At 36.1% G+C, this 23,093-nt stretch overlaps 2 protein-coding genes and 1 long non-coding RNA gene across 3 annotated transcripts in view; 2 read left to right on the top strand and 1 right to left on the bottom strand.

Annotated features, from left to right (window-relative positions):
* Positions 1 to 6,657: 6,657 nt before the first annotated feature.
* Positions 6,658 to 23,093, top strand: part of LOC136752821 (homeobox protein Hox-D3) — a 100,667-nt gene continuing 84,231 nt past the window's right edge. The window contains exon 1 of the mRNA XM_066708468.1: positions 6,658 to 7,324. The gene's annotated coding sequence lies outside the window, so the exon portion shown is untranslated. The remainder of the gene's footprint in view (positions 7,325 to 23,093) is intronic.
* The window catches only part of LOC136752826 (uncharacterized), a 21,120-nt gene continuing 10,425 nt past the window's right edge, over positions 12,399 to 23,093 (bottom strand). The window contains exon 2 of the long non-coding RNA XR_010817347.1: positions 12,399 to 13,415. This is a non-coding gene — a long non-coding RNA (uncharacterized LOC136752826). The remainder of the gene's footprint in view (positions 13,416 to 23,093) is intronic.
* Positions 20,004 to 22,820, top strand: hoxc6a (homeobox C6a). Its single transcript, XM_066708472.1, has 2 exons — positions 20,004 to 21,430; positions 21,992 to 22,820. The coding sequence occupies exons 1-2, from the start codon at positions 21,031 to 21,033 to the stop codon at positions 22,294 to 22,296; spliced, it is 705 nt and encodes a 234-aa protein (XP_066564569.1). The 5' UTR covers positions 20,004 to 21,030; the 3' UTR covers positions 22,297 to 22,820.

The raw sequence follows: 23,093 nt of genomic DNA on the forward strand, positions 1-23,093 counted from the left end.
AAGGACAATGTTCACGTTTCCAACTGAAATTTTTGACATCTTGGATGTGATATAGGGCTAGACCCAATTAAAAAGTTGACCCAGCCGGGAATCGCAAACTAACTAGTTGTACCCTACCGCGTTGTCATTTATAAATACCTACATTAAAGCACGATAGCATACAGATTCAAAGTTTACAGGTCAAAGTTTTGATGCGGTGTAGCCCATAATCTGAGATACGGTCACATGACAGATCGATAGATCGATACATACATACATACATACATACATACATACATACATACATACATAAATTCATAATATCTAAAATAATTGAGAACTGTAGTTCAGTGTTTTAGTTTTGTTGTTCATGGGTTTACATCAACCCCCCGCTGTGGCGATTTCTATAGAGGTCGCTCAGTTGTTGCAGTCACACACCTAAAACACCGTAGCCCTTAAAAGGCCACAATTGTTGCCTCAGATTTCCAACCCATAATTCAGAGCGAAACAGATATGAAACAGTGGACCTGCATGTCTGTGGGTGTTCGCGGCTCGGCCACATGATTTGCTCCTGTTTGAAATCCCTGTATCAAGACTTATGATCGCTCTTGGTGTATTAGAAAACGGACATCGTTTTTCATTGCAAAGCTCCAGCTTGGCTCTAGACGTTGACCAAGTGCAGTTTGCTCTGACAAGTCTTTCTTCCTGAAAGCTGTCAAAGTTTCTGTCAGAACCGTTGCTTAGTCGTCCATTTGGGTCACGATTGGTTCTCTATGGTTCTGCAAGCCAGAGAGAAGCCCAAATAGAACAACACAGATTCTAACAATTAACATAAATTAAATAAATGCAGGAATTAATACAATCAAAGCAAAACAGAGGTGGATATACATCTCTGATATATATTCTGTATGTGTATGCATTTTATTGTATTGTTAAATTGTATATTGTCGTTTTGCACGTCAAAATACATTATAGTATAGATCTAAGTGTGAATGAGTGTGCAGTGGTTGTCATGATAAATGATCGGGGATTGGTATGAAATGTGTTTGCAAAATTGTTATCAAATGTTGCATTAGAAATTGTTCAGTTGAAACTTTTTTAACAGTGTTGTCGTTTTGTCGTTGATAATGATGACACATTGTATGTAGTAGAAGTAGTAGCCTAGTATATTCTCTGCAAATAATGATTCTAATATAATTGGTGTGAATTATGTACGGTGTATTATATGAACATAGATACAAATGTATGCAGGCAATTACAACAGATTTTCATTTACTTGCACTGAATAAACGTTCATTTCCACCAATACATTCACAAACAAAAGCTGCGAAACAAAACGTATAACTGAAATGCAATGTACTATCAAACGTTCTAATACTAATACTGCTAATAAGATTAATAGTAGTAACAGTGGTAATAATAATAACAGCAATATTATTATTATTATTATTATTATTATTATTATTATTATTATTATTATTATTATTATTACATCAATTGTATTGAAATTTTATTTTTCGTAATGTTATCTAAAGTAAATGAAAAGACTCAGATAACGAAATTCAACTCAATTGGTCTTTGCTCCATTAGATTCGAAAGCAGTTTACATCCAGAACACATCAATATTATTATTTTTTATGTTTGTGAGAGGGCAACCAATATGTTTATTATGTAAGCAATTTACTGAACATCCCTTAACATTTATATGCTATACAAAATATAATCAGACTTTTCCATATATTTCAAACATAAAAATACTGAAATTAAATGTTAATTAAAAAACTATTTTAAATTGCAGCATGGTGTTTATTATCTTAACACAATGTAAGTTTAAGAAAATCAAATAATCAGATTTTGTTCCTTACAGAACATAATTTCAATACGTTTATTGCACTTGCGGTAGGAGACATTAATCAAATAATATTAAATGTGCTGAGATTATTATTTTGTTTTATCTCATAGTGCTTATTTGAAATTCTAATGTAAGAATGTATTTGTTAAGGTCAAGTGTTACCTTTAATCTAATACATTTTTCTAATACATATCCCTGAAGTTCAGAAATAATTGTGTGTACAGAATAAGACAAGAATCCCAAAGAAAACCCAGATGCGACCACTTGTTTATCTTTGAAAGAGATCCGTCTATGAGGGAGAACGGTACATAAAATATAACTAACAGAGACGCATAAAACAGCCATTTTGATCAATAATAACAAAAACAATTTTATTGAATCATTTAAAGCGACTCAAGGCAATGACTACAACTATATCTATTGTACGAAAAACTACAATTTGGGATAATTAATTTAATTCTTACCTAACCCTTACTTATGAAAGTATAAGGGGACCCTGAATGTTATTGAATCTTAGCTGTTCTTGTGAGCCATAGAATTATATTTCTCTTACTTTATAAATTAATTGCATTTTATTATTGTGTAGTAGTAGTAGTAGTAGTAGTAGTAGTAGTAGTAGTAGTAATAATAATAATAATAATAATAATAATAATAATAATAATAATAATAATAATAGGTCTAATGCTGATATGTGGAAAGAAACATAGTTAAATTCCGCCGGACGTTTTGGGGTGACAGTTGTCCGAGTGCATTGTCTGTCCCGCTCCGTCTATTGTGCGTTATATTGCAGTTGTAGGAAGCGGACTCCACAATCAGGTTCTAAGTACCTGCAGTAAACTTTATTGCAGGTTTGTAAACCCGGCGGTGTCCTCGCATCCGGTCCGACTGATCTCTTTTATTGTACACTGGCTTCTCATGGCGCTACGGGGCACACTGTAACCTGTGAAGTCACTTGCTGCCGTCTGTGCATGCATGTATATATATTTGTATGTATGTCTCGGTGTTCTGTAGTTCTGTAGTCTGTCATACATGTGATTGTATTATTTATGTATGTATGTATGTATGTATGTATGTATGTATGCATATGTGTATTTGTTTGTTTATTTATGCACTTATTAATTCATTCTTTCATTAATTCATTCATTCAATATATTCATCTGCCTTTGCTGTTGACTTGAATTTGCTATCTCCTCGTCCTTGCGCTTGGTGAGTGTTTAGCCCTTATATGGGATTGTTTCAATGTTTTTTGGATTTCATAAAACCGGGGAAGAAATAAATTAACAGTCGATTGATGCAACAGTTCAAATGCAAAACGAGAAAGGACAAATCGGCTTGGTCTGTATATGTCATTGTATCTTGCATCTACTTTGCATCTGTGTAATGCGACATTTTTGAACGTGGTCTAATTTCAACAGACAGGGATTATATAGACTACAGAAATGCAGTTTTTATTTTTGTTTTGTTTTGTTTTTTAATTGAGTTTTCTCTTCTAGTTTATTATGAAAACCATTCCAAACCAAAGTGACTCCAATGAGCATAAATACATAATACTATATATGTAAATATAAAGAAATACTAAATAAATACTATATAAATAAATGATTATCTTATGAAGCATGTATTAAACAGTTTTTAAATGCATATTCCTACTGTATAATATATTTGGCTTTATCTTCTTTCAAAACCAATTGCAAATTAAAGTATATGTATATGTAGAATATATTAACTTTAAAATAAATATATAGATACATGTGTATAGTACCTACAGCATGTTTCTGTAAATGTATAGTTTAACATAAAGCTCAGGGTTACATTGTTTAATTATATTGCTTTAATACATCTTGTTTCATATCAAAAGACAAACACTAAACTTTTCGAACAGGTACGATGCAGTTTATTCTGTTAAAATAATCCCTCAACGAGTGGTCACAAGAATTAACTTGTTTTATGACATCTGATTCCTCGTCTTTCTTATTGCGATTATTACATTTAAAAACAATAATGTTGTCCCTGTCTGAACAACACTGAATTATAAACATATGTATTGAGTGTACATGGTGCTGTTATATCCATATTTTACCATTATTATTGATAATGATAATAATGATAACAATCATGTATTATTATTATTATTATTATTATTATTATTATTATTATTAGTAGTAGTAGTAGTAGTAGTAGTAGTAGTAGTAGTAGTAGTATACACGTGTTTCTGATCGTGAGAATGTTATATTTTTCACATATTCGTGAAATGATCATTTTCGTACCTTTAGAATTGATAATTCTCCTCCTTTTTCTATAGTTCTATTTAGGTTATATTAAATAATTAATTTGCATTATATATACAGCTTCCAACTCTGGTCTAAGAAGGAAACATAAGAATCATGTCGGCTCACTTGTCACCTGTGACGGTTCATGTCAAATACGTATTTTTCCCACCGTTTGTATTCGTTTATCAATGTTTGTATTCAATGCTGGTAGAAATACTTAATATTTAAATAGCATTCTGGAATCATATGTTACTACGTTAACCATACACTGAAAGATTATTTATAATTCTCAAAATTCATCTTTTTATTGTTTTACAGACTAGTTTCAAATCCTTGTAACATTTGTAAACAAATATTTTTCACAATAGTTGTACTATTGCATTACCTGTATGTATTATGTGTTACTACATGCGATAATACTATTATTATTATTATTATTATTATTATTATTATTATTATTATTATTATTATTATTATTATTATTATTAATGTATGAATGTTGACGGAATTGAATATACTGTTGAAATGCCCTTCAAACGTATAATAATAATAATAATAATAATAATAATAATAATAATAATAATAATATAGGGATGGGGGACAAAGGAAAAATCCCCAGAATCGAAACCCCACTATACAATTCTTATACCAATTTTAATATTGCTGGTACAAGTGTTAGAGTGCAGTTAAGACATATACATACATACTATATAGACATAGATACTTTAAACTAAAATATATGCTGCATATAAAATACGTGCAAAAATCATGTTATATATATATATATATATATATATATATATATATATATATACATACTTATATACACACATATATGTATACGTATATGTACACATTAATAAGACACATTATTGTGTTAAATTTGTAAATTTAACACAAAGTTGTGTTGTCCTTCAACAAAAACAGAATGTATTAAACACATTAGATCTCAGTGTGTGTGTGTGTGTGTGTATATATATATATATATATATATATATATACACACACACACACACACACACACACACATATATATATATATATATATATATATATATATATATATATATATGTGTGTGTGTGTGTGTGTGTGTATGTATGTAACGATTCATCTTGACGTATAACAGGGCCCTGTTGTATTCTACACGGCGCTCGAGGTTGTTTGTGAAACATATACATTATTTTTGGCAGCACTGGAAAACCTGACTTCGGGTCCTCTCCGCTGTCCCTGTGACTGGCCGGTATGGTGTTAGTGGACAGTGAACTGTTTTGTTGGCAGTAGGCGTTGTGACGATGCCTTGTCTTGGCATAGTGAGTTCTGGCTTGAGCAGTGCAAGAAAATCTGAAAAATAAACTCAATATCTCTATAATGCAGAAAAAATACATATTTTGTAAAATAAAATCGAGTAACTTTTGAGAAGATTTTGCTGAAATAGTAATTATCACCAGTGCTACTCCAATACTGTTACTCCTCTTTCTCCCCCTCCTCCTCCTCCTACTAATATAATATATATATACAATTTGATTTAATAATAACAACAACAATAATAATAATACAATAACATATTATTTTAATTTTGAAAGAATACTACTACTACTACTACTACTACTACTACTACTACTACTAATAATAATAATAATAATAATAATAATAATAATAATAATGTTACAAATGGACGAATGGATTTCTTTTCACAATAAAATAAATGAAAAACAAGCAGTAGCAATTTGCAATTTTGTAAAATCAACCAATAGTTGATTACATGTATTATATTGATATAAAATTGTCCAATTATATTTGAAATGTTGTATCAGAGGGCTGTGGTATCCCTGATAGAGCTGTATTCACTGTATTCACTGTATTCGCTGTATTGCTAGTTTAACGTGTGTGTTGAGTGGGAAGGCTGGCCTGTGAGGATTGCCTCGGCTTGGAGTTTTGATCAGAGTCCCCATTTGTTTGACACATGCAGATCAGCCCGGATGTGTCTGAGCGCTGAGCTGCCCAATAGAGTGCGGCTCGTCTCTTGTGCCATGCAGGTCCCTGTGATGCAATGTGTCCCGCACACTGAACCAGGAGGCTCCGTATAGCCCATAGGCCCACCACACGCCTCTCCCCTCTCCAGACAGAAATTAGCTCCAACTCAGACAGATAGCCTAAATATACATATCTGATTAAAACTATAATCGATAGAGTTGTTGATTTTAATTGCAATTTCAGTCAGTCGGGGATCTTAGCTCATTTTATTTGAATCGTGATGTTAAAATATGAATTAGTTGATATTGAATGGGTTTTAAACCCAAGTTTAAAATGCCCTACTGGAATTGACACAATGCTAACAAATCAGCATTTTGCGCCTAGGTATTGGCTATACTGATTGGGTTGGTGTGTGTTGGGAGGAAGCGGATGGGGTGCGGTGGGGTGGGGTGGGGGGAGCTGTAGGCACACTGTGCACACTGAGAGAGAGAGAGAGAGAGAGAGAGAGAGAGAGAGAGAGAGGCAGAGGAAAGCGTAACGCATTCTTGGTTGTTTGGGGGAAATTTACAGCTAAGTAATAAAAGTTTACGACGGGCTCGGCGCCGGGATTGGCTGCCGCGCGTCACATGGCTCCTCTCCGTGAACGTGAACTTTATTGTGTTGTCTTTATCCCGGCTCGCCCGCTCTCCGCGCCGCAGCAGTCCGACGCAGTAGCAGCGACAGCGAGCTCGGCCAAAATTAGAATTAAAAGGAGAAAGAAAGAGAAAGAGATAAACTATTTTCTTTTTATTTTCGTGTTATGGGAGGGGGGTGTGTGGGGGGGATTCTTCTATTCCGTGGAATTGTAAGGGGTGGGTGTAGCTGTTGCCCCCCCCGGCCCCCCTCCTCCCGCGGCTTCACCACCCTTCTTTCTGGCTAACAGTGACTTTATGACAGTCGCCTCCCCTCTCTCCCTCTTTCTCTCTCTCTCTCTCTCTCTCTCTCTCTCTCTCTCTCTCTCTCTCTGGCCCCTAGAGGCGAAACAGCTGAGCTATTTTTTGTGTGTAGGGGATTGAGAGGGATCAGAGCAAACAGCGGGTTGTAAATACCTTGGCTTTTTTTATTTTCTTCTTCAACTCTCCGATCTTCGGCACGATAAGGGGGATGCTTTCTCGCTGTGGCGTTGCGCTGCCGTCGGCTTCACCCCCCAACCCGTCTCTTTTTTTGGACCTACAAACTTGCGTCACACGACCAGTCGAAAGAACAGGGGTAAGTTGCTAATTCAGCCCTTCTTATTGGCTTAAATGTTTATCTAATGGCCCGTATCCATGGGAGGTAGGCTAATGATGCAACGTTTCGTTCTCCTTTTCTCTTTTTTTCCCCCTCTCCCTCTACCGAGAAACAGAAGAGGAACGAGAAAAGCCGGCATGTTTAGCGCGGGTTCATGCCACGGTGTGATATTTTGCTCCCCACTGTTCTCGCCGTATTTTTACTGTATTTCCAGGTTTTTTTTTTTTTTACTTTTCTTCTTTTTGCTTTCTTCCTTTTTCTTCCTCTTCCACCACCTTAAACTGCACCCTCCCCGAATCCACCCACTCTCTCTCTCTCTCTCTCTCTCTCGCATCTTCTCTCTCTTTTCTCTCTTTAATTGCGGTGTGGCTTTATGGTACAATTATGTGCGTTATTCCGGGGTGGCTGGTCGCTGGAAGCACATGTCATGGCATTAATTAGTGGATTCCAGCAGGCAGGGTGTACGAGGCATCAGCCCGGCTTCAAAGGACTTTTATAGCGGGGCAGGGTCCGGCCGGGGTAAACAGGAAGAGCGCCTGAATGACTTCCATGGTGACCAATAAAACAGACCAACCCAGATAACAAGGGCATGGAATGGACGGAGCTTACGTATCACCTCATCTCCGTAGTGTCGAAAACACATACTTTCGGTTTTGTTATTATTATTATTATTATTATTATTATTATTATTATTATTATTATTATTACATTGATCTTCATCATCGTCATCATCATTGTGTACTGTCCCTGTCATGGTTATTACTATAGTTATGTAATTATTTATTTATTTCAGCCGAAAATATACCAGTCAGCATGAACAACATAAATCAACCAAATAAATACATGCACCGTGTTAACACTGTTGGTAGCTCTATGAAATCGTTATTTTATAGCAAACTCCTGCGGTTAATGCACTGCTTGTGGGCTCCTATTATTTGTAATATGCTCAGCGAGTAGAAGTAGTGGTGACTGGAGTTGTAAATGTTACAGCAGCAGTAACAGTGAGTGTAGTGGGGTGTGTTGCATTTCCCCCTTGCTTAATCGACCCTGCTGGTTTGGAAAAGGCTCGAAGCGAATGCCACTGACAGCCTGGTTGTCTCCTATTAGCGTGTCTCACTGGAAATGGTTGAATTTGCCCCACCAAATAAAAAAAAAGAAAGAAAAACGAAATCGAGCACTCACACGCCACCCTGACTCCAGCGAGGTGGAATGTGAAGTTCAATTTATAATCCCCTTTCTAAATATGAAGAATATTCAAAGATCGCTTTTAAGTGATTAAGTTAGACGCCAGGCCATCCGTCATATCACCAAAAGCAGGGCGAGAGATCTCTGTCTGGCGTTTGAAATATAGCAGTGGAAGCTTTTAATAAGAATGCGCGGCCTGCAGGTTAGAACAGCAGCAACAATGACACCCAGTAATTATATATATATATATATATATATATATATATATATATATATATATATATATATATATATATATAATTACCGGGTATGTGCGAGTGTATATATGTGCGTGTGTGTGTGTATGTGTGTGTTGTTCACTACACTCAATATATTATGTGATCGCCCTGGCTTATTGTAGAGGCCTAATTATCCTCTTCTTAATGACGTGTCATTCGTGTATATCAATTTATGTCATCGATCCTCAACGCCTTGAACGTGTGTACGTGTATGTGTGTGTGGTGTGTGTGAACTAAATGTGTACACATTACAAATAGAACAACAACAACTGAATACACATTACATTACATACTTTTGCAAATGGAAAGAACACATGCCTTCTATTTATTAATATTTGTATCTACGCCACACCATGAACCACGTCTGTGTCATTATCCTGCACAGCATTATGTGTAAAATATCAGTGTAAGTCTCATCTCTTCAGAAGTCAAATATTAATAACAGCAAAAGCGGTGCATCTAATATAAAAACATTGCAACGTTGTCTGTGTATGGTTTATTTATTTAGTTAATTATTTAGATGATTTGTTCGACCTACTTGTTGAGACTCAATTAAATATATGTTTTCCAAAATTTAACAAGGATAATCAAATGGCATTTTGTTTAAGTATTCATCATGGACAAATACATACACTTCTCATTGTTGAACATTTGTATACAGTATACATATATATATATATATATATATATATATATATATATATATATATATATATATATATGATTGTCTGCATATATTAAAATAACTATGTATTGTACTGCTTTCGTTTTTCATTTACAACAGATAGCCATATGTCTCATTCTGTTTTGACTTCTGTATATTAGCTATATTGCCTGTAGGCCTATCTTGTTCTCTACTATTGCAGTTTATTGTTGATTTTACTCTTACAATTTATTCTTATAGTTTACATAATTATAAATTATATTTTACTTACAGAATATAATTTATTTAGGGTGCATTTATATTATGCTGTATAGTTCAATAATACAATTCTAGTAGCCTGTACACCATAAAATGTCGAAGGAAGACGTGTATATTGACATTTTTTTTCTTGTTTTATTTTTGTTTGTGTTGCTTCAGAAGAATACACAACTGTTAAGTGTAGACGGATAATGTGCAAACGAAGGAAATTAAATGCAAGATTGATGTCTTTCATTGGCAGAAAAGAGAGAAAAATAAACTTAAATTATCAACATAAGTGCTGTAATTGTGGGGGTGTCGGATTCTTTGGCTTATATTATATTGCAGTGGGAGTTTTGTTCGGAGGACGTGGTGCTTTGCAGCATAGTGAATGAATCCCGGGCGGGCTGGTTCGGGCGTCGTTATGCCGACTTCAACACAGCGGTAGCTGCGAGATTTCTGTAGTTCCTGGCCTTTATAATCAATGCTGTGTTTATGAATTAAGGTCTGACATAGGGAATTATATTTTCCCTTAACAAACCTTTACTCCAATCAATAATGCACCCACCACTGTTGCATGACAATTGCCTGGTTGCCTAAAGCCATTTTTATATCTCTGGGTCTCATATTTTCTATCTGAATTACAAAAATATAACCGTTTTTTTAAATATTTTCTCTCCCTTGAGATGTGAGATATGTATTTCGTAGTTCAAGAAATGAGAAGTCGTTTTATGAGTGTCTATGTTGCGGGGTTTATTATTCCGAGAGTAGTGCTGAATGCAGTAACACTCATTAAAAAGAAGAAAGAAAATTCTTACTTGAAGATCGTAAAATAGCATGTGGCTTTTTATTTCTTTAATATGTGCATTTCTGTGATTTACGTGTCTGCGGTTAGTTTCCATCTCTCCCTGTCGCGTTCGCCATAAGAAATGGGCGATGAAGGTCGGCTTGTTCACCACAGATTTAATTTGCATTACATAAAATACTTTATGAATATCTGATATTATTGCCAAACTATATGTAATGTGTTTCGCAGTCTTTTCTGATTCATTCTGCTTAAAAAAAATGTAAATAATGCAGAAAATAATCGGTTTGCATCTATGTTTGAACACGTGTTAAGCTTTGTATGCACACTTTACAAACTTTTTTTTTTTGCACGCCATTTCTGTAAATAATACTGACATTTTTTGGTGTGTAGCGTGCATAGCCCACCCTAAACACTCTAACGCAGTCTCTGTTGAAAATAGTACATCCTTAATACTGTGTAAGAAGAAACACACACACACAGGAGTACTAGTTTCACTATGTTTATTTTGTGAATGACCCTTATAATTATGATATTGTAATCTTAAATGTCGATCGGTGTTAACACAGTGTAACGTCACTCAGAATTGTCATTTTAAGCCGTGTGCTAATGCGGTGGCGTATTATGCACTTGTTTATTGGCCAAAGTCAACACTGCCACCGTGTGTCCACTCTGCGTCATCACACCCAGAAATACTTGGCAAGTCGTTTGGGCCAACGTACAAATACATAAATCACAACACCGCGATTTGTTCATTAATGCCAGAGATAAGATAGTCGTCCTCAATTATTATAACAAACAATCGAGCAGCACATAAAATGAAAAGAAGAAGAAGAGGGAGTGCCTGTCGGATTACATTTTTAAATTCCTTTTCGAAGACACATTTCATGAAAATGATACCGTTTTATATTCATTTAATTGCGGCTGCGCATTCTGTGCAGTACGTAGAATAATAGGTCTAGGTCGCTGGGATAGAACCGTTTCATATATAAAATAAAATTAATCGTGTGGTGATTTATATTTTAATACAAATATTGCACCGTCTTTGCACGCATGTATGTGTGTATTTGTCTATTTATGTAAGTGTATTCCCTAATTTCCTAGTTATAGTTGTAACGAATAGCTGAATTAAAAGTCAGTTGAATGTGGCAACTGAGCAAATTAACTTAAACATTTGGGCTTTTATAATCGCTCTTCGTTTTTCGAGGCAGTTTTCGTGATTGAGGACACGTAAAAACATCAATAATTATCATTAGTTTTATTTCAAAAGAGATAGGAGGCCAGTCATTGATATGCAAAGATAAGTGTTTATTTTATCTTTTCTCCCAGAAGATACTACTACTACTACTAATAATAATAATAATAATAATAATAATAATAATAATAATAATAATAAATATTAATAAAAATCAGGAAGTGAAATCGAAATTCTACATTGTTGTTTGGAAAAATGAGCGTACTTGAGTGTAATACAGTTTCATACAGAAACATTATTGTGATATTGATTGAATTTTGTAAATACATACATGCACACATACATACATACATACATAAACAAATATTTAAATAAATAAGCAGCTTTTTGTAGGTTAACTCAAACGGTTATATTTATTACATTTTATTTTCTTAGAGTGTACACATTATTTGAGACTTGGCATTAAAACACGAAATTTGAACTTATATTGTGCTGTGTTGAACATTTTTGCATGTATGTATTAATTCATTGCATGTGTGAATTTCGATCTAGCCATTTACTGCACCCCCCCCCCCCCCAACACACACACACGCAAACCCCTCCCTCACTCTCTCTCTTCGTTGAGAACTGATGACAGTGGCGAATGGTAATGTTTTCCCGATTCCTGTGTGGAAATAAATTGACAAGCGGAGCAGGAGAATCATTTTATTGTGTTGAATCCCCCAAAGGTACAGAAAACCGCTGAAATCCCAAAGAAAAGAAAAGCAATTATACCGGTAGAAATTACATATGCACCGAAATTATAGAAACCAACGGGAATGTAGGACTGTGCAGGCTTCAATACATGCATGAATAAATAAGATATTCGTCAGGGCTGGTCTTTCTATGCCAGCAGTTTGTCTAAATATGTAGCAACTGGAAAGCGTACAGAGATGTGTGGATGAGGCTTGGGATTCGCCTGTTACAGCTAGTAAATATTGCATTACACTCTTAAAAGCTAATGTGTGGAAATTGTACACAGAATATGTGTTAATAGTACTTTGGCCCATTTTGATTCAGTGTAGTTTTAATTATCGTGTTATAGACCACAATCCCGCAGAAAATATATCTGGGAGTCCATTAAACTAACGTCTTTTCAATGGAGATTAATTCTCTATTCGACAGAGGGAAGATTTTTCTTGATTATTATTATTGTTGTTGATGTTTATATCCCGTATATGCCTGTGTATTTATGTGCAATATTCCAATATAATGCCTGTTTTGAGTTGTCCTCTTTGCGTTATGTTCAACACATTTGTGTTAAGAGCATTCAAATTCAACATATGAACGAACAACAAACAAATACATAAAAATCAAATACATAAAATGAAAATCAAATACAAACATACACACATGCATACATACTTACATACTTACATACATACATACCCATTCAATATAAAATATAATTTTCTAAGCAACGAAATTAAGAACTAAAACAAATTAAGTGGGTGCAGTTGAACAGTAACGGTGTACACTTTTCTATCGCCTCATTAGTGTCTGTGGCTGGGCTGACGCGGGACATTCCGCCCCTTGTTAAGGTGAGGCTGACACGGCCCAGCAGCCCCGGACTCCCGGAGAGAGCCACTGGCGGCTCGGTGGCCTTCAGCCCGGCGCCTCCTGGAGTCCTCCTGGTCCATGTTTACAGCCGGAGTGTTGAGAAATATCTGAAAAAACAGGGACGAGGTAGAACAAAAGTCAATAACAAGATCGCTGGAGAATTGGCACTCGGGTATGGTGTACCTGCGTCTCCAAAGAGAGTGCGAACTAAGCTGCCCTTTAAAAAAAAACATAAATACATGCACTAGTCGAGGCGGAGGTAATGTACGTAATGTCTGAGAGCCGAAGGGAAACACAAAATGAAATCACGTTTCTAATCGAAACCGTAACAGCAGTCTGACGTGAAATCGACACGGAAACGTCGGGAAAGAAAACTTATAGGGTTATATGTATGGATTTATTGATTGGCTATTACTGAAGACACCTACCACAGCGAAAACACCGACACAACAATAATATTAAAATATTACACTGTAATATGTTCCAATTTAAAACGTTTCACTTAAGCAGACGAGAACATTTAAAATGTTCTCGACTTTGCAGCCGAGTAACATTTTTTGTTTGTTCTGTAATTATTATCTGTATTATTTCGTAACGAATTAGTTACACATTTTCATATACACCCAATATGTATTTAATGTATTGTAAACACACATATATATATATATATATATATATATATATATATATATATATATATATATATATATATATATATACATTATATTATATTATTATAATACATGTTGTGTTGTTTAAACCAACAAATAATCCTTGTGCCGTGCTTTTTAATTCTGTTTTTTTTTTCTCAACACAGACTAGTAAAAGCTTGTTATTATTGATATGTATTGACCACTTTCTTGCCACAAAATGATGACATCTGTGTTTGCACACCACATGGTGGAAAAACATTTTGTACTTTAATTGTACTTTAATTGTTTAACACATTCAGATTATGAATCATGTAAAATCCAGGAATAATCTGGAAAAAACTCAATGAAATATAGTAGAACATATTATTATTATTATTATTATTATTATTATTATTATTATTATTATTATTATTATGATTGTGCCGAAATTAACAATCACATTAGTTAAATATTACATAAATACAAAGTAACACCAGAAATTTGACGAAATTAAAACAGCAATTAAAAAAGCAGTCATGTACACAGATGTTCTGTGCACACATCTATGGTGAAATAACACAATATGGGGAGTGTAAACAATCTGATGATATGTACACAATACTGGGTACCAAAATAATTGTAAAGCTACGTTACTGCGACACGGCTCTGTAGGTTTTAGCATACATGTAAAAATGCTGCTGATTGCGTTTGAACGGCGCATTTTGTATGTACAGTGAATACAGTGCGAGCAAACATCTATAAACCCAAGGCAATGGGAAGCGGTAGGGAAGGGGAAAACACACCGCGGCCTTGAACGAGTTTTGAAAAAGAGACAGAAATATTTACAGCTCTTGGAGACCTTATGTCATCCCCGGGCTGCTCGTTCCTGTTGCAGTCTTTGCTCCTGTTTCGAGTTGGCCTTTTAGGAGGGGGATTTCTTAAATGCATCGCCTCCATTACAAAGGAGAAGAGAAAAGAACAAGAAATAAACTCTAGGGGATTTCAGACTTTCAGTGTGACGATGGTCATTGTCGGACAGGGGACGGCGTTAAACCAAATTTAGGACTCTTTCTCCGGGTCTTTCATTGTTTGCAGTGCCCTGGGTCTGAGATGAAGAGCCCAGCCTTTAGCGGAGGTACGTTGTAAATTACCCTGAGCGACAAAAAGCCAGCACAGGAAGTAGTGGAATAAAGGGGGGAAAAGGGGGAAAAAGGATTCTAGTGGCCTTTAAAGAAATGAATATAATTCTGCTATTGCATGAATGTCTGAGAATGAAGCTCAACATTGTAGAGCCATCTCTGTCTGGCTGGAACGGAATGTTTCCTACTACTACTACTATTACTACTACTACTACTATTATTATTATTATTATTATTATTATTATTATTATTATTATTATTATTATTTATAGAAACTCACACATGTATGTATAAGATGCGTCTGTATATGTACGCATGTCTATCCCATTATCCGAAAATACTTAGTTTAATTATCTAATCTAATAGAATTACAACAATTGTCATGGATTTTGACTAAAAAGTAAAACGGTAAAAACAGGTTACTTAGGTACAATTTCTAGGTAGACCGGTGTAGTTCTTGTTTGTACGTTGTTATGTATTTGAATATTTCGTTTTTGTTGTTGTTTAATGTTGTGTTTGGAAACTTAATGGATATCTTTGCAACTAATAGCTGTTTTCTTTCTGTGAGGACGTGGGTTGTTTCTTGTTTTATCTACACATCTCAATACTAATAAGAGATGAAAATGAAACAATCAGCTGCCGTAAAACTGAAGTAACAACAATGTGGTTTAGTTTTGAAGGAGATCACAAAGAAAAGGTTATTTATTCTATTAATTAAAAAAAATAAAGTATATACCAAGGGTAATAGTCGCTTAGACGTGTAATCGTGCATTAGTTGTTGGTTTGAATAACGAATGTAACTCGTTTTGCAGGTTGAAACACGATACTGTTTGTCATGAATAAATATATACAATATATAACTTGGTCAGAACACGGAGCAGACAACCAGTAAAATGTATTCCAAATGTGTATGCTAGAAAGAAAGAAAAAGAAAGAAAGATCTGGAAATTATTATTTTTGCCATGCTTAATTACTCTTACAGTTTGATATTTTTTTTAAACCGACTTTAGAACTCTGCTAACCACACAGCTAATAATAAAAGACAATTAAGTCTTTGTCTCTTTGAAATAGGGTGGCTGGAACTGAGGAGAAGCACGTTTATAAATAAATTAAAAGTAAATTAAAAGTAAATTTCGTAGAAGAGGAATATAAAGATAGATAAATAGATCTGTGTGTGTGTGTTGCAAGCTCTTACATACATAGGCTACATACAGCTCTGGAAAAAATGAAGAGACCACTGTGTAAAACTATCAGTTTCTCTGGTTTTACTATTTAGAGGTATATGTTTGGGTAAAACATATTTTTTGTTTTCTATAAAATACTGACAACATTTTTCCCAAATTCCAAATACAAATATGAATGGAATGGAATGGCTGCCATACATGTAGAGATGCTGATTTAAGAAAAATTTGCGGTGGCCTCTTATTGTTTTCCAGAGCTGTATAGATATACATATACATAAAAGGTTTTTGAGAGGTAATGGACAATAATGTATACATTGCAATGCCCAGTATCTCGGTGTCCAGTTCTCTGTAACCATTATTTGGCTTCATACCTTAATACTTGTAGTACTAGTATAGAAGCATTCATCATCAGCATCCAATTATTATTATTATTATTATTATTATTAGTAGTAGTAGTAGTAGTAGTAGTAGTAGTAGTAGTAGTAGTAGTATTATAATGACTCGAAAAGGAATCATGAAAGACATTGAAGTGTTTGTGTACGTGAATGAACGAATTCGGATAGGAGGGAGGGAGGGGGTGGCGGCCTTGGAAGAGCTTGCAAGATGTATTAAGAGTATTAGCAAGTGTAGGAGTGAGCATGAGGGAAGACGCTTTAAAAGTGGTCTTTTTTTCATCCTCTCTGAAGGAAGTATCTATTTCAAACAATACACAGCTCCCCAAAACGTCTATGATTGAACCCAGGCCTATATGACTAGATACTAGGCCTGTAGATTACCATAATAGCATCGACTGGTTCTGCTGCTTCTACATTCCATTGACCGATAGAAAAAAACATGAAATAAAACTAAATATATATTATACTACAGCTGCCAGTACATTCCAAACTCCCATATATATATATATATATATATACATAAATACATACATACAAACATACATAAGCAGAGGAGGGAAATTAGATTGTATGATTTTCTAAAACAAAAACACAAAATATTGTGATTTCTCTTGTCTCTCTCTCTCTCTCTCTCTCTCCCTCTCTCTCTTTATTCAATCCACGCATGAAGGTTTCAAAGCGCCCAGTGTATAGGCTAGTGTCTGCATTATGTCTGTTCCCAGCTGTTTTCGGTTCACTTCCAAACGCCTCGACCTCTCCGTCTGCCTCTGCATTAAGACAGCAATAAAACACTCAGCTCTCCTCGGCTCGGCTCTCAACGGCAGCTAGAACGGGCTTCGCACAGCAATTCAAACGAACTGGCCCGAAATGAGCGACACGTAGCCTAATTACGCCGGTTGCTAACCTCGTAGCCTCACTGTAAATTAACAAACACCACAAACAACAACAATAATAACAATAGTAATAAATATAAAATATAGAAAACGACAAAACCACTACCACTACTATTACTCCTACTGCTGCTTCTAATATAATAATAAGACAATAACAACAGCGTGCTCTGGACTTGCAGACCCTCATGGTTTCCTAGCAACTTTCCTCATATGGCACAAATTACAGAAGCGGCTAATAAGTACTTCTTAAAACATTTATCACTCCAGATTAAAACACTGGAAAAAATCCCGTCTGCACTTTTACATCCGGCGCAGTCTATCATGAGAGAAGTGAAATTGACTAGCTGATAATGGTCTCAATGGTAATTTTTGTGAGCGAAATAATAATAATAATAATAATAATAATAATAATAATAATAATAATAATAATAATCATACGTGCTTTGGGATTTAATTCTGCACTATATATGTCAAATATGAATTGGAAATCGAAGGTATTGGATTGTCAATAAATATTGGGGCTTTGTTTAATTTTGGTATGTTTTCATCTTATTAATGCACACACGAAACCTCGGGGTTTTACCACCAAGTTAAATTTCAATGCTCATATATAGAATTAAACTGTTATCTTGTTTTCTTATTATCATATTAATAAGCCTGTGCGAATAAGATGCGGTAGTCTCTTTCCAAATACTGCATTGATTCATTAATATTGGCTTATATATATCATAGCAGCTGGACAAATATGTCCATACATATATGTGTAAGTGTATATTGTATGTAAGTGTGTGTGTGTGTGTGTGTGTGTGTGTGTGTGTGTGTGTGTGTGTGTAAAGGCCTAGACCAGAAGTTGTATTTATATTTGGAGGAGGACGCTGTTATTGGTCCGAATAACTCCAGACCTGTTCGAGTGTCAGTCCTCAGTTTTTTTTTTTTAATTGAAGCTCCCCCGCTTCTCCCATCGCCTATTCTAAAAAGTGTTATTCATTCATCCTTAATGTAACCCCCCACACGAACACACACACACACACACACACACACATATATATATATATATATATATATATATATCCCCGCCCAGCAAACGCACACCAAGTTGCACAGTCAATATTTTCCTTTTGTAGGTCAGAATGCCTCTTCGCCCGGTTTGTCTATACAGGCAGTCTTTAGAGGAGAGCTGGGTCCCGTCGCCTGTCTTTTTTATGACTTTAATAGCCTCTATTGGCGTGCACGGCATTCTTTTGCAGGGAAATGGCCATAAAACCCTAACCCCAACTCCCCCCCGGTCCCTTTTTTCCTTGCAACAGGGCTTCCATTTGACAGCAGGAGAAGTCACAGTTTTAGTCTCAGTTCCTTTCTACTTTGTACTGACATAACAGGTTTGATTGTCCATATCTCTGGACAATCTTAGTCAGGACTCGTTCGATCTTTAACGCTGCGGTTCTGTTTTTTTTCTTTCTTTCGTTATTTCTTGAAGTGTGCACACAGCCGGCATTGTAATTCAAGGGAGAGTCGCTTGTAGACACACACACACACACATTCATTGTTAAACATCTACATTTCCCCCTAGACTAGCATTGCGTCTATGTGTGCATGTGCATACCCACATACCATGGCAGTATTGAACACTCAGAGTGAATTAAAAAAGAACGACGTTGATTGCGCTTCGTCTTTGGGCAACGTGTGTATTTATGTGACTTACACGATCGTGGCGCATTCGTTTCTTTTCTCATCCGGCGTTTCCATTTGCATTAACAGAAGTATCAATAATGCAGGAAAGCGAAACGGAACGCCGTGCCAAATGGAACTGTAGATCATTGCGATAAAGAGACTCCTTGCCATAATTAAAACTCCAAGAAACTCTATCAAGATATTTCCGGATTGTATTTATTTATGTATGTATGTGTGTGTGTGTGTGTGTGTGTGTGTGTGTGTATCTAGGTATGTATGTATCTAGTTATCTGATTTATTTTTTAACACTATGATAATTTGCCAGGATTTTTTTTATTATTTCTTTTCTTCCTCTCCGACAGCAATTAAGTAACAGCTATTATCAACGGATTAGGGTTTTTTATTTTTTTATTTTGGGCCAACTGCTGAGTTAAATGCTTCCGAAAACCAATTACATACCAACTGATTAGGACCGTGCAATTTACACGGGTGTTTTTTTGTAGTGTTTTTTTGAAGTGGTTAGGTTTAGCAATTAAAGAGGTTTGAGACAAGCGCAATGTTTACAAATTGAGATTCCTTTAGATATCCTCTAACCACACACACCCTTCTGCACTGTATATATGTACCTTTATAAAGACTAAGATTAAAAGGATCTATGGGACAATACACAGTGAATCTTGGTGGTTTAGTTTATTTCTCTCCACGCACACAAACGTTTTATATTGACTAAGACGGCTCCGGGATTAATATGAACCTCGAAATACAATACATATTAAAGAAATATATTAATCCATTTGAACATAAAATATATTATTATTAATAACTCTTGCAGGTCAGTCGTGTAACTAGGAGAAGGCGTAAACTCCAAAGAAAATTAATTGTCCGTTTGATCTGAATGCAATTATTCTTTGTTAGGAGCATTGGGATATCGATATTTGCCAGAAGAAGAAAAAAAGAAAGAAAAAAGATAGAAAAAATACGTATTGATCCGAGCTCTTTCAGAAACGATATGGTCAGAAATATTCTATGATCCTGAAATAATCTGATTACCCCGCGTGCGGTAATCTTATTTTCCCCCAACCGCACGCCATTAAAGCATAACTCTGTCACTGTAAATATAAACGGAGGAACTATCATTCTGGACAAGTTAATTTAGTGGTTAACTCCTATCACATTTGTACAGGCCCTGTCTGTGTTTGATATATTTTTAATTGTATTTACTTGTTTGATCATTTATTTACTTTCTTATTGATGACGCCGCCGTCTGAGTTCTCCCTCGTTAATATTGGCAGCTCACCAATTACACTGGCCAAAGACTGTTCAAATACGTCTCTCTTTTATTTATTTATTCCCTTCTCTCTCTCTTTCTCGTGTGCATATTTCACGTTCAGCAAGGGAATCAAAACTAGCGAAAGCATTTTTTTTTTCACTTTGCTTAACTCTCTGCTCACTATTGGTGGAAATCTGGTCAGCTGACTTTGTCATTTTGTCCGTCTTGGAGCAATGCCTTAGCTAAAACATTCCGGCTTGTGCGTCTTTTACTGGAGCACCGAAATAAATAATATAGAAATCATTCAACGCGCTTCAAGAGGGAGAGAGAGAGAGAGAGAGAGAGAGAGAGAGAGAGAGAGAGAGAGGGAGGGAGGGTGAAAGAGGGAGAGAGAGAGAGAAAGGGGGAGAGTGAGTGAGAGAGAGACAGAGAGGAAGAGAGGGACTGTGAGAGAGAGAGAGAGGAAGAGAGAGAGAGGGAGAGAGAGAGGGAGCGGGAGAGAGAGAGAGAGAGTGGGAGAGAGAGAGAGAGGGAAGGTATGAATTCGTATTTCGCAAACCCGTCGCTCTCCTGCCACTTAACCGGTGGACAAGACGTTTTACCCAACGTGGCCCTAAATTCAACTACCTATGACCCCGTTAGGCACTTCTCGTCGTACGGCGCCGCCGTGGCTCAGAATCGGATTTACTCTTCTCCCTTCTATTCGCCCCAAGACAACGTCGTGTTTGGGTCGAGCCGAGGACCGTACGAGTATGGATCTAACGTGTTTTACCAAGACAAGGATGTGCTGCCCAGCTGCAGGCAATCCAGCATGGGACAGAGCGCACAGAGCACCCTCGCCCAGGACTATAGCACGGAGCAAAGCAGGACGGGCACGCAGGAGCAGAAAGGCAGCATTCAGATTTACCCCTGGATGCAGCGAATGAACTCTCACAGTGGTAAGTATTACAACTCCGAGAGATAAATTAAATAAATTGGCCACTTTTACGACCGGCCCCAGCAACAGAACAAGCTAAGCTACTTTTTATTACCTCATAAACCATTACTGCAGCTCAGCCTCGCTAGCTATAGAGGCCTTTTATCTGGATAGGAAATCCCTTTTGGTCAAGCGATGCTACCAGCTACCCCCACCCTCTTCCAAAACAACAATACTAGTGAATGAAATGTACACACACACAGACACACACACATACATAGATATACACATATATACACACACATACATAGATATACACACACATATATACATATCCGAATGAACTAGAAGAGGTAAACATTTCTTATACATTTACAGTAAAATAATGAACCAGCAAAGAGGACCTGATGTGTTTCCATGTTTCAATACATATATCTAACATCTGGAGCTGTAGCACTGCATGCTGCTATGTCTCCTACGATTTGTAAAATTCCAAAGTTTCAGTAATTTTTACGCATAACAGACTGTCTGAAATCTGCTCGAACTTCCCTAACATCGCTTTCTCCCCATGCATTTCACACAGGAGTGGGGTACGGATCTGACAGACGGAGAGGGCGCCAGATTTACTCTCGGTACCAAACTCTAGAACTCGAGAAGGAATTCCACTTCAATCGCTACTTGACGCGACGCAGACGGATCGAGATCGCGAACGCTCTGTGTCTCACAGAGCGCCAGATCAAAATCTGGTTCCAGAACCGGCGGATGAAGTGGAAAAAGGAGAGCAACCTGACGTCCACCATCGCGGGGGGTGGGTCGGCAGCGGGATCCCAGGAGGAGGAAAAAGAAGGGATCGAAGAGGAGGCAGAAGACGAGAAGAAAAAAGAATGAGAGAGAAGGAGAAACAAAAAAAGTCATTCCTTAAAAAACAAACAAAAACAAAAAAACGCCCACTTTGCGATAACTTAAACTACCTATGCTGTTGGCACAACTATGAAATGTATGTATGTATGTAAATGTATACACAGCAACACACACACGACACCTATATACACACACACGAGAAATCGCTGTATTGTATTGCAATCCAGACACAGTAATTTGAGATTATGTTTGGGTAAGGTTTTGGGGAGTCTATTAATAGTAATAATGATAATAATATCCATAACAGTAATACAACTCCAAATATCAAAGTTTATTCTCTAAAATGTGACTCTTCGCTCCATGTTTTCCTTGTTCTTCAAATTGCCTGATCCACAATGTGGACGGGGACTCCATCGCAGCGATCAGCCCTCCCTGTATACGAACTCATGTACTGTGTTGAAGTGAATAGTGTTCCGTTTCTTTATGTCGCCTTTGATCAAGGCAGTGTCGCTCTGTTAAGATGTATGTAAATAAATGTTCACACGTAAGAAGCCTTTTGTTGTATCTAGTATTGGGATGATGGTCTGTGCTTTCCAAGGACAGAGACACCATCCCGAGTTTTATAAGGGACATGTTTGCGAAAGACAACGGCTTACTGCGTGGATTTATTGTATTTTATTCTATGCTATGTTATTTTATTTCTTAAAATGATAATACTGTTTAAAATAAGTAATAATGTGAGCTTTTATCCCTTGTCCAGGGGGTGGAAAGCGGTCAAGGAATGTGTGAAGACTACCTAAGTTGTTAATATTTCTGTATATATC

The sequence above is a fragment of the Amia ocellicauda genome, chromosome 7 (assembly GCF_036373705.1).
Source record: "Amia ocellicauda isolate fAmiCal2 chromosome 7, fAmiCal2.hap1, whole genome shotgun sequence".
Taxonomy (NCBI): domain Eukaryota; kingdom Metazoa; phylum Chordata; class Actinopteri; order Amiiformes; family Amiidae; genus Amia; species Amia ocellicauda.